General features: G+C 44.1%; 1 protein-coding gene across 1 annotated transcript in view; it reads left to right on the forward strand.

Moving 5' to 3' along the window:
* Positions 1 to 15,089, forward strand: part of LOC311111110 (chromodomain Y-like protein 2) — a 59,228-nt gene that overhangs the window by 17,262 nt on the left and 26,877 nt on the right. The window contains exon 3 of the mRNA XM_084153783.1: positions 6,209 to 6,426. Coding sequence (XP_084009909.1) covers positions 6,209 to 6,426 — 218 coding nt within the window. The remainder of the gene's footprint in view (positions 1 to 6,208; positions 6,427 to 15,089) is intronic.

The raw sequence follows: 15,089 nt of genomic DNA on the forward strand, positions 1-15,089 counted from the left end.
TTTAGCACATGGCCTCACATGTGAATACCTAAAGAGATGGGTGGGGCTAAGGCTTAAGAGGGTGTGAACGACGATGAATAGGTGTAGACAAAGAAGAGCTCTCCAGTAGGTGTACCAAAACATTCAAGGGCCATTTCCTCAAAAGTGGGTTTACAAGTTTATCAACTTTCAAAGCAGAATTACTTTCCCATTGTTCCTCAACTGCAGTGTATGATATACCATTCGGTAGCTCTGAATCACTACTTTTATCCAATGTAAAAAACACAATTTCAAATTTTGCAACATAAGAACGAATCGAGGTGGTCGGTCCCAAATTAGCTACAGTCCCTTTTGCTTTGCATTATCGTCTCTACCTCTGTCTATCATGAAAGCGGGACAGGGTTGAGGCTTTAATGTCGTCAATCTATTTAAATCCACTATACGGATCCATTAGTGTCACTTTGCCTTTATTAAAACATTTGCCTCAATATGGTCCCATCGCAATGAGTGTAATAGTTTATTGGTCGGGTGATAACATTGTGACCTATGATGTCTAATGTCACGAGATGACAGAGGAGAAATGTCTGTCACGCTTACAGCTGGCCTTGCATTATAACATCTGGCTGGGGTCTGGGGACTCTGAAAGGTCTACCCCTGAGGGATCAAACCAAGGTTTGAACACGGTTTACCAGCATTTACGCTCTAGCTCTTTTTCTCATGGTCAAATCAGATCATAGAATACTTGTGCTGATAAATTTGTTGTTATAAAATATATTTGTAGAAATAGAATAAATGATAATTGTAGTTGGTAATTTCTCAATGGGTCAAGTTATGTTTGCCTTGGTCAGTAGCTGAATGTTGGTCCCTGTTTGGTCCTCTGTGCTCAGTAGTGCTCAGCCGTGCTCAGTAGTTTTTTATTTTTTTATTTTTTTATTTTATTTCACCTTTATTGAACCAGGTAAACCAGTTGAGAACAAGTTCTCATTTACAACTGCGACCTGGCCAAGATAAAGCAAAGCAGTGCGATAAAAACAACAACAGAGAGTTACATATGGGGTAAAACAAAACAAAGTCAAAAATACAACAGAAATACATATAATATACAGTGTGTGCAAATTTAGCAAGTTATGGAGGTAAGGCAATAAAATAGGCTATAGTGCAAAATAATTACAATTAGTATTAACACTGGAATGATAGATGTGCAAGAGATGATGTGCAAGTAGAGATACTGGGGTACAAATGAGCAAAATAAATAACAATATAGGGATGAGGTAGTTGGGCGGGCTAATTTCAGATGGGCTGTGTACAGGTGCAGTGATCGGTAAGGTGCTCTGACAACTGATGCTTAAAGTTAGTGAGGGAGATAAGTGTCTCCAGCTTCAGAGATTTTTGCAATTTGTTCCAGTCATTGGCAGCAGAGAACTGGAAGGAATTGCGGCCAAAGGAGGTGTTGGCTTTGGGGATGACCAGTGAGATATACCCGCTGGAGCGCAGACTACGGGTGGGTGTTGCTATGGTGACCAATGAGCTAAGATAAGGCGGGGATTTGCCTAGCAGTGATTTATAGATGGCCTGGAGCCAGTGGGTTTGGCGACGAATATGTAGTGAGGACCAGCCAACAAGAGCGTACAGGTCACAGTGGTGGGTATTATATGGGGCTTTGGAGACAAAACGGATGGCACTGTGATAGACTACATCCAATTTGCTGAGTAGAGTGTTGGAGGCTATTTTGTAAATGACATCGCCGAAGTCAAGGATCGGTAGGATAGTCAGTTTTACGAGGGCATGTTTGGCAGCATGAGTGAAGGAGGCTTTGTTGCGAAATAGGAAACCGATTCTAGATTTAACTTTGGATTGGAGATTCTTAATGTGAGTCTGGAAGGAGAGTTTACAGTCTAACCAGACACCTAGATATTTGTAGTTGTCCACATACTCTAGGTCAGACCCGTCGAGAGTAGTGATTCTAGTCGGGTGGGCGGGTGCAAGCAGCGTTCGGTTGAAGAGCATGCATTTAGTTTTACTAGTGTTTAAGAGCAGTTGGAGGCTACTGAAGGAGTGTTGTATGGAATTGAAGCTCGTTTGGAGGTTTGTTAACACAGTGTCCAATGAAGGGCCAGATGTATACAAAATGGTGTCGTCTGCGTAGAGGTGGATCTGAGAGTCACCAGCAGCAAGAGCGACGTCATTGATATACACAGAGAAAAGAGTCGGCCCAAGAATTGAACCCTGTGGCACCCCCATAGAGACTGCCATAGGTCCAGACAACAGGCCCTCCGATTTGACACATTGAACTCTATCTGAGAAGTAGTTGGTGAACCAGGCGAGGCAGTCATTTGAGAAACCAAGGCTATTTAGTCTGCCAATAAGAATGCGGTGGTTGACAGAGTCGAAAGCCTTGGCCAGGTCAATGAAAACGGCTGCAAAGTACTGTCTATTATCGATCGCGGTTATAATATCGTTTAGGACCTTGAGCGTGGCTGAAGTGCACCCATGACCAGCTCGGAAACCGGATTGCATAGCGGAGAAGGTACGGTGGGATTCGAAATGGTCGGTGATCTGTTTGTTGACTTGGCTTTCAAAAACTTTTGAAAGGCAGGGCAGGATGGATATGGGTCTGTAACAGTTTGGATCTAGAGTGTCACCCCCTTTGAAGAGGGGGATGACCGCGGCAGCTTTCCAATCTCTGGGGATCTCAGACGTTACGAAAGGTTGAACAGGCTAGTAATAGGGGTTGCGACAATTTCGGCGGCTAGTTTTAGAAAGAAAGGGTCCAGATTGTCTAGCCCAGATGATTTGTAGGGGTCCAGATTTTGCAGCTCTTTTAGAACATCAGCTGTCTGGATTTGTGTGAAGGAGAAGCGGGGGGGGCATGGGCAAGTTGCAGCGGAGGGTGCAGAGCTGGTGGCCGGGGTAGTGGTAGCCAGGTGGAAAGCATGGCCAGCCGTAGCAAAATGCTTGTTGAAATTCTCGATTATTGTAGATTTATCGGTGGTGATAGTGTTTCCTAGCCTCAGTGCAGTGGGCAGCTGGGAGGAAGTGCTCTTATTTTCCATGGACTTTACAGTGTCCCAAAACTTTTTGGAGTTAGTGCTACAGGATGCAAATTTCTGTTTGAAAAAGTTAGCCTTTGCTTTCCTAACTGCTTGTGTATATTGGTTCCTAACTTCCCTGAAAAGTTGCATATCGCGGGGGCTATTTGATGCTAATGCAGTACGCCACAGGATGTTTTTGTGCTGGTCAAGGGCAGTCAAGTCTGAGGAGAACCAGGGGCTGTATCTGTTCATAGTTCTGTATTTTTTGAATGGGGCATGTCTATTTAAGATTGAGAGGAAATTACTTTTAAAGAACAACCAGGCATCCTCTACTGACGGAATGAGATCTATATCCATCCAGGATACCTGGGCCAGGTCAATTAGGAAGGCCTGCTCGCTGAAGTGTTTTTGGGAGCGTTTGACAGTGATGAGGGGTGGTCGTTTGACCGCGGACCCGTTACGGACGCAGGCAATAAGGCAGTGATCGCTGAGATCCTGGTTGAAGACAGCGGAGGTGTATTTAGAGGGTAAGTTAGTCAGGATGATATCTATGAGGGTACCCATGTTTACGGATTTAGGGTTGTACCTGGTAGGTTCGTTGATAATTTGTGTGAGATTGAGGGCATCTAGTTTAGATTGTAGGATGGCCGAGGTGTTAAGCATATCCCAATTTAGGTCACCAAGCAGTACGAACTCTGAGGATAGATGGGGGGCAATCAATTCACATATGGTGTCCAGGGCACAGCTGGGGGCTGAGGGGGGTCTGTAGCAAGCGGCAACAGTGAGAGATGTATTTCTGGAAAGGTGGATTTTTAGAAGTAGAAGCTCAAACTGTTTGGGCACAGACCTGGATAGTATGATGGAGCTCTGCAGGCTATCTCTACAGTAGATTGCAACTCCACCCCCTTTGGCAGTTCTATCTAGACGGAAAATGTTATAGTTGGGGATGGAGATTTCAGAATTTTTGGTGGCCTTCCTAAGCCAGGATTCAGACACTGCTAGAACATCAGGGTTGGCGGAGTGTGCTAACGCAGTGAATAACTCAAACTTAGGAAGGAGGCTTCTGATATTTATGTGCAGAAAACCAAGACTTTTACGGTTACAGAAGTCAACAAATGATAGCTCCTGGGGAGTAGGAGTGATACTGGGGGCTGCAGGGCCTGGGTTAGCCTCTACATCACCAGAGGAACAGAGGAGGACTAGAATAAGGATACGACTAAAGGCTTTAAGAACTGGTCTTCTAGAGCGTTGGGTACATAGAATAAAGGGGGCAGTTCTCCGGGCGTTGTAGAAAAGATTCAGGGCATTATGTACAGAAAAGGATATGGAAGGATATGAGTACAGTTCAGGTAACCCTAAGCGTTGGGTAACAATGAAAGAGATAGCGTCATTGGAGGCATCGATTGAGCCGGTCTCGGCGTGTATGGGGGGTGGAACAAAGGAACTATATGAGGCAGTTTGAGAGGGACTAGGGGTTCTACAGTGAAATTGTATAATAAGAACTAACCCAAACAGCAATAGGCAAGGCATAATTGACATGGGAGAGAGGCATAAAGCAGTCACAGGTGTTATTAGAGAGAGCTAAGACACAACTGGAAATAGCGATAACGTTTGGGCTAAGACTTAACAGAATAAACAGGACAGGGTACCGTGTAAAGGAACAGTCCAGCAGGCATCAGCTGTGCAGCTGAGTGATCATAAGGTCCAGTGAACAGCAATAAGTGAGTCCGAGAGCAGTTCAAATTGGTGCTTCAGCACAGCTAGCAGGGAGCACAGTTGTAGTTTGCGTGTGCTAGCGGGCCGGGGCTGGCAGATGGATCTTCGTGGTCGTCACAACGGGAAGCCTGTTGAAACCACATCAGACTATTTCGTCGGCAAACCAGTCGTGTTGGATCGGCGGGGGCTCAGTGGCAACACTAGGAGGTCCCGTCCGGTTGACAGAGCGGTAGATAGCCGGGAGATGGGCCTGAGGCTAGCTCAAGGCTAACTGGTGCTTGCTATAGGGCAATGGTAATCAGCCAACAACAGGTTGCAGCTAGCTAGCTGGTTGTGATGATCCGGCGCTAGGGTCCAGTGATTCCGGCAGAAAGTCCAATAAGCTCTGGGTCGATAGCACGCTGGGTCGATAGCACGCTGTGCAGACTGGCCGACGAATTGTCCAGGCTAGAGCTAGAGCTGGCTGGTGGATAGTGTAGGCCACGGACAGTGGTGAAAGACGCTAACGGTGACTAATAGCAGGTAGCCATTCAGATTGCGGCTACACTCGTTTCAGCTTACGGTTCTTGATGAAAGTTATAAAGAAATAATAGAATCCTTTCCACGTTGGGCGAGGCGGGTTGCAGGAAAGTATATTTAGTTAAAGAATGAAAGTAAAAATTGAGAAATATATACAAAATAGACAAAAAAAACAAGAAACGGGATATTTACACAGGACGATGTAATAAAAGCGACCGCACTGCTACGCCACCTACTGAGCCGTGCTCAGTAGTGCTCAGTAGCTGTTTTATGTTGTCCTGTAAACAAGATGAGTCGCCTTGTCTCTCTCTGAGGATCATGGTCTTGCATTTGAATGTTGTCACATCCATAGTTTACCCCAGACTGGGGCCTTGGTGTGAATCCATTCTCTCTGCTCATTTGCAGTCATGCCTCTTTCATTGTCTGAGAGACTAATAGAATCAAGATGGGGTTTGATTCAATAGTTATGATACGCTGACAGGAGCAGCATGCAAAATGAGGATGATGTTACCCGATGACAAAGAAAATTGATATAGCCTTCTCACTCTTTCAAGGGAGTATTTTAAGAAAGAGTCTGAATAGACAACTATTGACATGCAAACAGAGCAATATAGGTGACCATGTTTTTTTGGATATCAGTAATGCACATCCCAGCTCCACAGCAGTTGTTAAAATATTATTTGCATGTCTATTGTGTCACTAGCTGAGCTGGCACTTACAGTACTACTGTATGCACAAAAGCTGTCTCTGAATAAGTCTTCCAGTGAAGAGGCTCAAGTACACCCCTTGAGATGCACCATGTCGTTTTCCAGGAAAGTCTCTCTAAAGTAGGGTACACTGCTCTGACTCCTAATGGATCCTCAGCTCATCATTCACTCTGCTCATCATTCACTCAGCTCATCATTCACTCAGCTCATCATTCACTCAGCTCATCATTCACTCTGCTCCATATGTTCCAACAGGCTCCACACTCTCCAACGGTGAGATGAATCTGCACAGTTCTGTGAAGAGGAAGCTTGGAGAGGACAAAGGCTACGTGTTCGACAAGCGGCTGAGGTACAACGTGCGGCAGAACGAGTCCAACTGTCGATTCCGTGACATTGTTGTCAGGAAGGAGGAGGGTTTCACGCACGTACTGCTCTCCAGCCAGACATCTGACAACAACGCACTAACACCAGAGGTAGGGGATACGATACACAATCACTCATGAATGTACGCACACACAACAACAACAAACATAGGTAACAGCTTTGACACACAGAAATAGGACTCATAAGCTGTGCATTGCCTTTTTGAATAAGTCAGTACCTAGTGTTTTCTTCACATGTATGTACTGTTGGACAGGAGAGCTACATAATTTACAGTGGGGAAAAAAAGTATTTAGTCAGCCACCAATTGTGCAAGTTCTCCCACTTAAAAAGATCAGAGAGGCCTGTAATTTTCATCATAGGTACACATCAACTATGACAGACAAAATGAGGAAAAAAAATCCAGAAAATCACATTGTAGGATTTTTAATGAATTTATTTGCAAATTATGGTGGAAAATAAGTATTTGGTCAATAACAAAAGTTTCTCAATACTTTGTTATATACCCTTTGTTGGCAATGACACAGGTCAAACGTTTTCTGTAAGTCTTCACAAGGTTTTCACACACTGTTGCTGGTATTTTGGCCCATTCCTCCATGCAGATCTCCTCTAGAGCAGTGATGTTTTGGGGCTGTCACTGGGCAACATGGACTTTCAACTCCCTCCAAAGATTTTCTATGGGGTTGAGATCTGGAGACTGGCTAGGCCACTCCAGGACCTTGAAATGCTTCTTACGAAGCCACTCCTTCGTTGCCTGGGCGGTGTGTTAGGGATCATTGTCATGCTGAAAGACCCAGCCACGTTTCATCTTCAATGCCCTTGCTGATGGAAGAAGGTTTTCACTCAAAATCTCACGATACATGGCCCCATTCATTCTTTCCTTTGCACGGATCAGTCGTCCTGGTCCCTTTGCAGAAAAACAGCCCCAAAGCATGATGTTTCCACCCCCATGCTTCACAGTAGGTATGGTGTTCTTTGGATGCAACTCAGCATTCTTTGTCCTCCAAACACGACGAGTTGAGTTTTTACCAAAAAGTTATATTTTGGTTTCATCTGACCATATGACATTCTCCCAATCATCTTCTGGATCATCCAAATGCAATCTAGCAAACTTCAGACGGGCCTGGACATGTACTGGCTTAAGCAGGGGGACACGTCTGGCACTTTAGGATTTGAGTCCCTGGTGTTACTGATGGTAGGCTTTGTTACTTTGGTCCCAGCTCTCTGCAGGTCATTCACTAGGTCCCCCCGTGTGGTTCTGGGATTTTTGCTCACCGTTCTTGTGATCATTTTGACCCCACGGGGTGAGATCTTGCGTGGAGCCCCAGATCGAGGGAGATTATCAGTGGTCTTGTATGTCTTCCATTTCCTAATAATTGCTCCCACAGTTGATTTCTTCAAACCAAGCTGCTTACCTATTGCAGATTCAGTCTTCCCAGCCTGGTGCAGGTCTACAATTTTGTTTCTGGTGTCCTTTGACAGCTCTTTGGTCTTGGCCATAGTGGAGTTTGGAGTGTGACTGTTTGAGGTTGTGGACAGGTGTCTTTTATACTGATAACAAGTTCAAACAGGTGCCATTAATACAGGTAACGAGTGGAGGACAGAGGAGCCTCTTAAAGAAGAAGTTACAGGTCTGTGAGAGCCAGAAATCTTGCTTGTTTGTAGGTGACCAAATACTTATTTTCCACCATAGTTTGCAAATAAATTCATTAAAAATCCTACAATGTGATTTTCTGGATTTTTTTCTTCTCAATTTGTCTGTCATAGTTGACGTGTACCTATGATGAAAATTACAGGCCTCTCTCATCTTTTTAAGTGGGAGAACTTGCACAATTGGTGGCTGACTAAATACTTTTTTCCCCCACTGTATGTAAACCTAAAATGATAAACAGGAATAACGTTTACTCTCACGGGTGGTCAATAAGATATATCGGAAAGCCAAGCTCCTAATGAGCCACACCTCCTGAAAATAACCCCCCAAAAATCATGTTGTTTTTACGGTCATTTACTGGCAGCCAGTTACCTTTACCTGTAAAATAAGGTACAGTATGTTACCATAAATTCCAAATAATCTTTGGTTTAACAGTACATTACTGTACAGTAACTTACAGGTAACTGGCTGCCAGGTCAACCCAGCATGAAGTGGCAAACCATGACTATGGGACCTAGGCCTTCAGAGGGACCAACAATTGTCCAATATAGTTCAAACAGGTGCCATTAATACAGGTAATGAGTGGAGGACAGAGGAGCCTCTTAAAGAAGAAGTTACAGTTCTGTGAGAGCCAGAAATCTTGCTTGTTTGTAGGTGACCAAATACTAATTTTCCACCATAATTTGCAAATAAATTCATTAAAAATCCTACAATGTGATTTTCTGGAGAAAAAAAATCTCAATTTGTCTGTCATAGTTGACGTGTACCTATGATGAAAATTACAGGCCTCTCTCATCTTTTTAAGTGGGAGAACTTGCACAATTGGTGGCTGACTAAATACTTTTTTCCCCCACTGTATGTAAACCTAAAATGATAAACAGGAATAACGTTTACTCTCACGGGTGGTCAATAAGATATATCGGAAAGCCAAGCTCCTAATGAGCCACACCTCCTGAAAATAACCCCCCAAAAATCATGTTGTTTTTACGGTCATTTACTGGCAGCCAGTTACCTTTACCTGTAAAATAAGGTACAGTATGTTACCATAAATTCCAAATAATCTTTGGTTTAACAGTACATTACTGTACAGTAACTTACAGGTAACTGGCTGCCAGGTCAACCCAGCATGAAGTGGCAAACCATGACTATGGGACCTAGGCCTTCAGAGGGACCAACAATTGTCCAATATAGTTCAAACAGGTGCCATTAATACAGGTAATGAGTGGAGGACAGAGGAGCCTCTTAAAGAAGAAGTTACAGTTCTGTGAGAGCCAGAAATCTTGCTTGTTTGTAGGTGACCAAATACTAATTTTCCACCATAATTTGCAAATAAATTCATTAAAAATCCTACAATGTGATTTTCTGGAGAAAAAAAATCTCAATTTGTCTGTCATAGTTGACGTGTACCTATGATGTAAATTACAGGCCTCTCTCATCTTTTTAAGTGGGAGAACTTGCACAATTGGTGGCTGACTAAATACTTTTTTCCCCCACTCTATATGTCACTATGCATTGCCTCACATTTTAAATGAGTAACAATGTGACTCGACTGAATTATGGCCCATCACAGACTATTGTGTGATGTGATTTCTATGGATATCTCAATAGGAAGATTCGGACAGAAAAATTACAGCCTTTTATTGCCTTGACATAAAACTCAGCATAGAACCGTTTTTTCTATTTGTCTTACACACTGAGAATGGGTTTGGATTGTCATTGTGTAAAATATGACTATTGTCAAAGCATGCCTTTACAGTTGTTCTCAGCAGTACTTTCTTCACTTCAAACAACTGTACTGATTGATTCAAATGCCTATCCATTACATAGCGTTAGTGGCGGTGAAAAATTTTGAGAGAGTCGATACGGGAGAAAACCCACTGCCTCTCCAATGACTCTAGTACCCACTGCCCAGTTATCAGCGGGTCCTTAACTGATCATTACCATTGCTGAAAAGCTGGTATTAATTGGCCAGTTAGATCAAATCAAATCAAATGCTTTACAGTGAAATGCTTACTTACAAGCCCTTAACCAACAATGCAGTTTTAAGAAAATTTAAAAAGTGTTAAGTAAAAAATAGATAAGTAAAAAAATTAAAATAGCAAATAATTAAAGAGCAGCAGTAAAATAAAATAACAGTAGGGAGGTAATATACGGGGGTACCGGTACAGAGTCAATTTGCAGGGACACCGGTTAGTCGAGGTATTTAAGGTACAGTGGCTTGCGAAAGTATTCACCCCCCTTGGCATTTTTCCTATTTTGTTGCCTTACAACCTGGAATTAAAATGGATTTCTGGGGAGTTTGTATCATTTGATTTACACAACATGCCTACCACTTTTTGAAGATGCAAAATATTTTTTCTTGTGAAACAAACAAGAAATAAGACAAAAAAATAACTATTCACTCAGTCAATACTTTGTAGAGCCACCTTTTGCAGCAATTACAGCTGCAAGTCTCTTGGGGTATGTCTCTATAAGCTTGACACATCTAGCCACTGGGATTTTTGCCCATTCTTCAAGGCAAAACTGCTCCAGCTCCTTCAAGTTGGATGGGTTCCGCTGGTGTACAGCAATATTTAAGTCATAACACAGATTCTCAATTGGATTGAGGTCTGGGCTTTGACTAGGCCATTCCAAGACATTTAAATGTTTCCCCTTAAACCACTTGAGTGTTGCTTTAGCAGTATGGTTAGGGTAATTGTCCTGCTGGAAGGTGAACCTCCATCCCAGTCTCAAATCTCAGAAAGACTCAAGAATTTCCCTGTATTTAGCGCCATCCATCATTCCTTCCATTCTTACCTGTTTCCCAGTCCCTGCCGATGAAAAACATCCCCACAGCATGATGCTGCCCCCACCATGCTTCACTGTGGGGATGGTGTTCTTGGGGGGATGAGAGGTGTTGGGTATGCGCCAGACATTGTGTTTTCCTTGATGGCCAAAAAGCTAAATTTTTGTTTCATCTGACCAGAGTACCTTCTTCCATATGTTTGGGGAGTCTCCCACATGCCTTTTGGCGAACACCAAACATGTTTGCTTATTTTTTTCTTTAAGCAATGGCTTTTTTCTGGCCACTCTTCCGTGAAGCCCAGCTCTGTGGAGTGTACGGCTTAAAGTGGTCCTGTGGACAGATACTCAAATCTCCGCTGTGGAGCTTTGCAGCTCCTTCAGAGTTATCTTTGGTCTCTTTGTTGCCTCTGATTAATGACTTCCTTGCCTGGGCCGTGAGTTTTGGTGGGCAGCCCACTCTTGGCAGGTTTGTTGTGGTGCCATATTCTTTCCATTTTTTAATAATGGATTTAATGGTGCTCCGTGTGATGTTCAAAGTTTTGGATATTTTTTTACAACCCAACCCTGATCTGTACTTCTCCACAACTTTGTCCCTGACCTGTTTGGAGAGCTCCTTGGTCTTCATGGTGCCGCTTGCTTGGTGGTGCCCCTTGCTTAGTGGTGTTGCAGACTCTGGGGCCGTTCAGAACAGGTGTATATTTTCTGAGATCATGTGACAGATCATGTGACACTTAGATTGCACACAGGTGGACATTTTATTTAACTAATTATGTGACTTCTGAAGGTAATTGGTTGCACCAGATCTTATTTAGGGGTGGTTATCCTGGCACCAAACAGCCAGGTCTCTGACCTCCTCCCTATAGGCTGTCTCATTGTTGTCTGTGATCAGGCCTACCACTGTTGTGTCGTCGGCAAACGTAATGATGGTGTTGGAGTCGTACCTGGCCATGCAGTCATGGATGAACAGGGAGTACAGGAGGGAACTGAGCACGCACCCCTGAGGGTCCCCCGTGTTGAGGATCAGCGTGGCAGATATGTCGTTACCTACCCTTACCACCTGGGGGCGGCCCGTCAGGAAGTCCAGGATCCAGTTGCAGAGGGAGGTGTTTAGTCCCAGGATCCTTAGCTTAGTGATGAGCTTTGAGGGCACTATGGTGTTGAATGCTGAGCTGTAGTTAATGAATAGCATTCTCACATAGGTGTTCCTCTTGTCCAGGTGGGAAAGGGCAGTGTGGAGTGCAATAGAGATTGCATCATCTGTGGATCTGTTGGGGCGGTATGCAAATGTTGTGGGTCTAGTGTTTCTGGGATAATGGTGTTGATGTGAGTCATGACCAGCCTTTCAAAGCACTTCATGGCTACAGACGTGAGTGCTACGGGTCGGTAGTCATCTAGGCAGGTTATCTTAGTGTTCTTGGGCACAGGGAATATGGTGGTCTGCTAGAAACATGTTGGTATTACAGACTCAGTCAGGGACATGTGGAAAATGTCAGTGAAGACACTTGCCAGTTGGTCAGCGCGTGCTCGGAGTACACGTCCTGGTAATCCATCTGACCCTGCGGCCTTGTGAATGATGACCTGCTTAAAAGTCTTGCTCACATCGGCTACGGAGAGCGTGATCACAGTCATCCGGAACAGCTGATGCTCTCATGCATGCTTCAGTGTTGCTTGCCTCGAAGAGAGCATAGAAGTGATTTAGCTCGTCTGGTAGGCTTGTGTCACTGGGCAGCTTGCGGCTGTACTTCCCTTTGTAGTCTGTAGTAGTTTTCAAGCCCTGCCACATCCGACGAGCGTCGGCGCCGGTGTAGTACGATTAAATCTTAGTCCTGTATTGACTGCCTGTTTGATGGTTCGTCTGAGAGCATAGCGGGATTTCTTGTAAGCGTCCGGGTTAGAGTCCCACTCCTTGAAAGCGGCAGCTCTACCCTTTAGCTTAGTGCGGCTGTTGCCTGTAATCCATGGCTTCTGGTTGGGGTATGTACGTACGGTCACTGTGGGGGACGACGTCATCGATACACTTATTGATGAAGCCAGTGACTGATGTGGTGTACTCCTCACTGCTATCAGAAGAATCCCGGAACATATTCCAGTCTGTGCTAGCAAAACAGTCCTGTAGCTTAGCTTCTGCGTCATCTGACCACTTCCTTTTTAACCGAGTCACTGGTGCTTCTTGCTTTAGTTTTTGCTTATAAGCAGGTATCAGGAGGATAGAGTTATGGTCAGATTTGCCAAATAGAGGACGAGGGAGAGCTTTGTACGCATCTCTGTGTGTGGAGTAAAGGTGGTCTAGAGTTTATTTTTCCTCTGGTTGCACATTTTAACATGCTGGAAGAAATTAGGTAGAACGGATTTAAGTTTCCTTTCATTAAAGTCCCCAGCCACTAGGAGCGCCGCCTCTGGATGAGAGTTTTCCTGTTTGCTTATGGCCTGATACAGCTCATTGAGTGCAATCTTGGTGCCAGCATCGGTTTGTGGTGGTAAATAGACAGTTACGAAAAATATAGATGAAAACTCTCTTGGTAAATAGTGTGGTCTACAGCTTATCATGAGATACTCTACCTCAGGCGAGCAAAACCTTGAGACTTCCTTAGTATTAGATTTACGCACCAGCTGTTGTTTACAAATATACACAGACCGCCACCCCATGTCTTACCGGAGTCAGCTCTAGTGATATGCAAGATTCCCTTGCACAAAATCCTTCTGCTTAAGTGTGCAATAAGGCTTACTCATCCACTCTCAAGTGCTGTATTTCCATACTGCTCTTCTGTGATATAATTCCATATATTTCCAGGCTGAGTGGTCCTCCTTTAGAAAATCTTCTCTTGGGAGATGTCTATCTGTCTATTTTTGTGTTTGACGGACAGCTGATTGCTAATTTCCCCAGGCATCAAGCTATTAATGGCAAGCAGTTGAATGCTGTCATGTATGAGTCTATGACACATCCCTGTGCGTCCCAGTAGGCCATGACATAATGATATGTTCGTATTGTATGATCTCGCCCTATGTGTCATACCATACAGAAGCCATCCTAAGGCCAGCAACTGATGACCTCAGCCTTGACGTCAATGTGTAATTTGTCCTGTATAGCATGTCCATATGGAAGACCAAAGCAAGACCTGATTGTGTGTCTCCCCCATAGGAGAAGGATAAAGAGGTTCCTTCTCTTATGTTTTCAAACAACAGGTCTCTATAGTGTCAGTCATTCACCAAACATCCACTGATCTGCGTTGAACATGAAAGGGGCGATGAAGCCGTTGATTTTCAATGGAGGGAAGCGAAGTGGGTGAGGGGACTCTTTATGCGATATTGCGGCGAGGATGACCAATCAGAGCTCACTACAGATTCCAGCCCCTACTGGATTGACTGTTGATACCTAGCACTATCTAGCATGCTTGCTAGCACCCACATGATTGCGACGCTAGCGTGGTTATCCAAATGATCACGGATAGTGGAAAACCCCTGTTACCTGGCATGCGTGTAGCGTGCATGTAGCGCAAACGATCTATCTGTCACAGTAAGCCGGTTAGCTGAGGGCTCAAATGGTTCTGTTACTCTGCCTCAGTCTAACAAGATACGTTCAGCTGAGGATAACTCTATCTTTCCCTCTCTCTTTCTCTCTCTCAGAAGAGAGGGATCTTCCTGAGCCGTTAACCAGTACTTTTACGGTTACCTCCCACGCTGAGGCAGGTTGACCATTTCGTTCCTTCGCTCCACTACTTAGCAACAGCGGTCTCACTCTTACCACCTCTCTTCTTCTCCATATTAATGTGCTCTCTCCCTCAATCACTCTCTTACCCTCTTTCCACGTTTGGACCTTTCTTTCCTTTTACCAAGCCTGTAGATGTCCATTACCCTGTATGTGGAAATGCATCTTTAACTGGCTCTGGAGTGGAAGTTTACATACACCTTAGCCAAATACATTTAAACTCAGTTTTTCACAATTCCTGACATTTAATCCTAGTAAAAATGCCCTGTCTTAGGTCAGTTAGGATCACCACTTTATTTTAAGAATGTGAAATGTCAGAATAATAGTAGAGAGAATGATTTATTTCAGCTTTTATTTCTTTCATCACATTCCCAGTGGGTCAGAAGTTTACATGCACTCAATTAGTATTTGGTAGCGTTTAAATAGTTTAACTTGGGTCAAACATTTCGGGTAGCCTTCCACAAGCTTCCCACAATAAGTTGGGTGAATTTAGGCCCATTCCTCCTGACTGAGCTGGTGTAACTGAGTCAGGTTTGTAGGCCTCCTTGCTCGCACACACTTTTTCAGTTCTGCCCACACTTTTTCTATAGGATTGAGGTCAGGGCTTTGTGATG

The sequence above is a fragment of the Coregonus lavaretus genome (genome assembly GCF_964263955.1).
Source record: "Coregonus lavaretus genome assembly, chromosome: 37".
NCBI lineage: Eukaryota > Metazoa > Chordata > Actinopteri > Salmoniformes > Salmonidae > Coregonus > Coregonus lavaretus.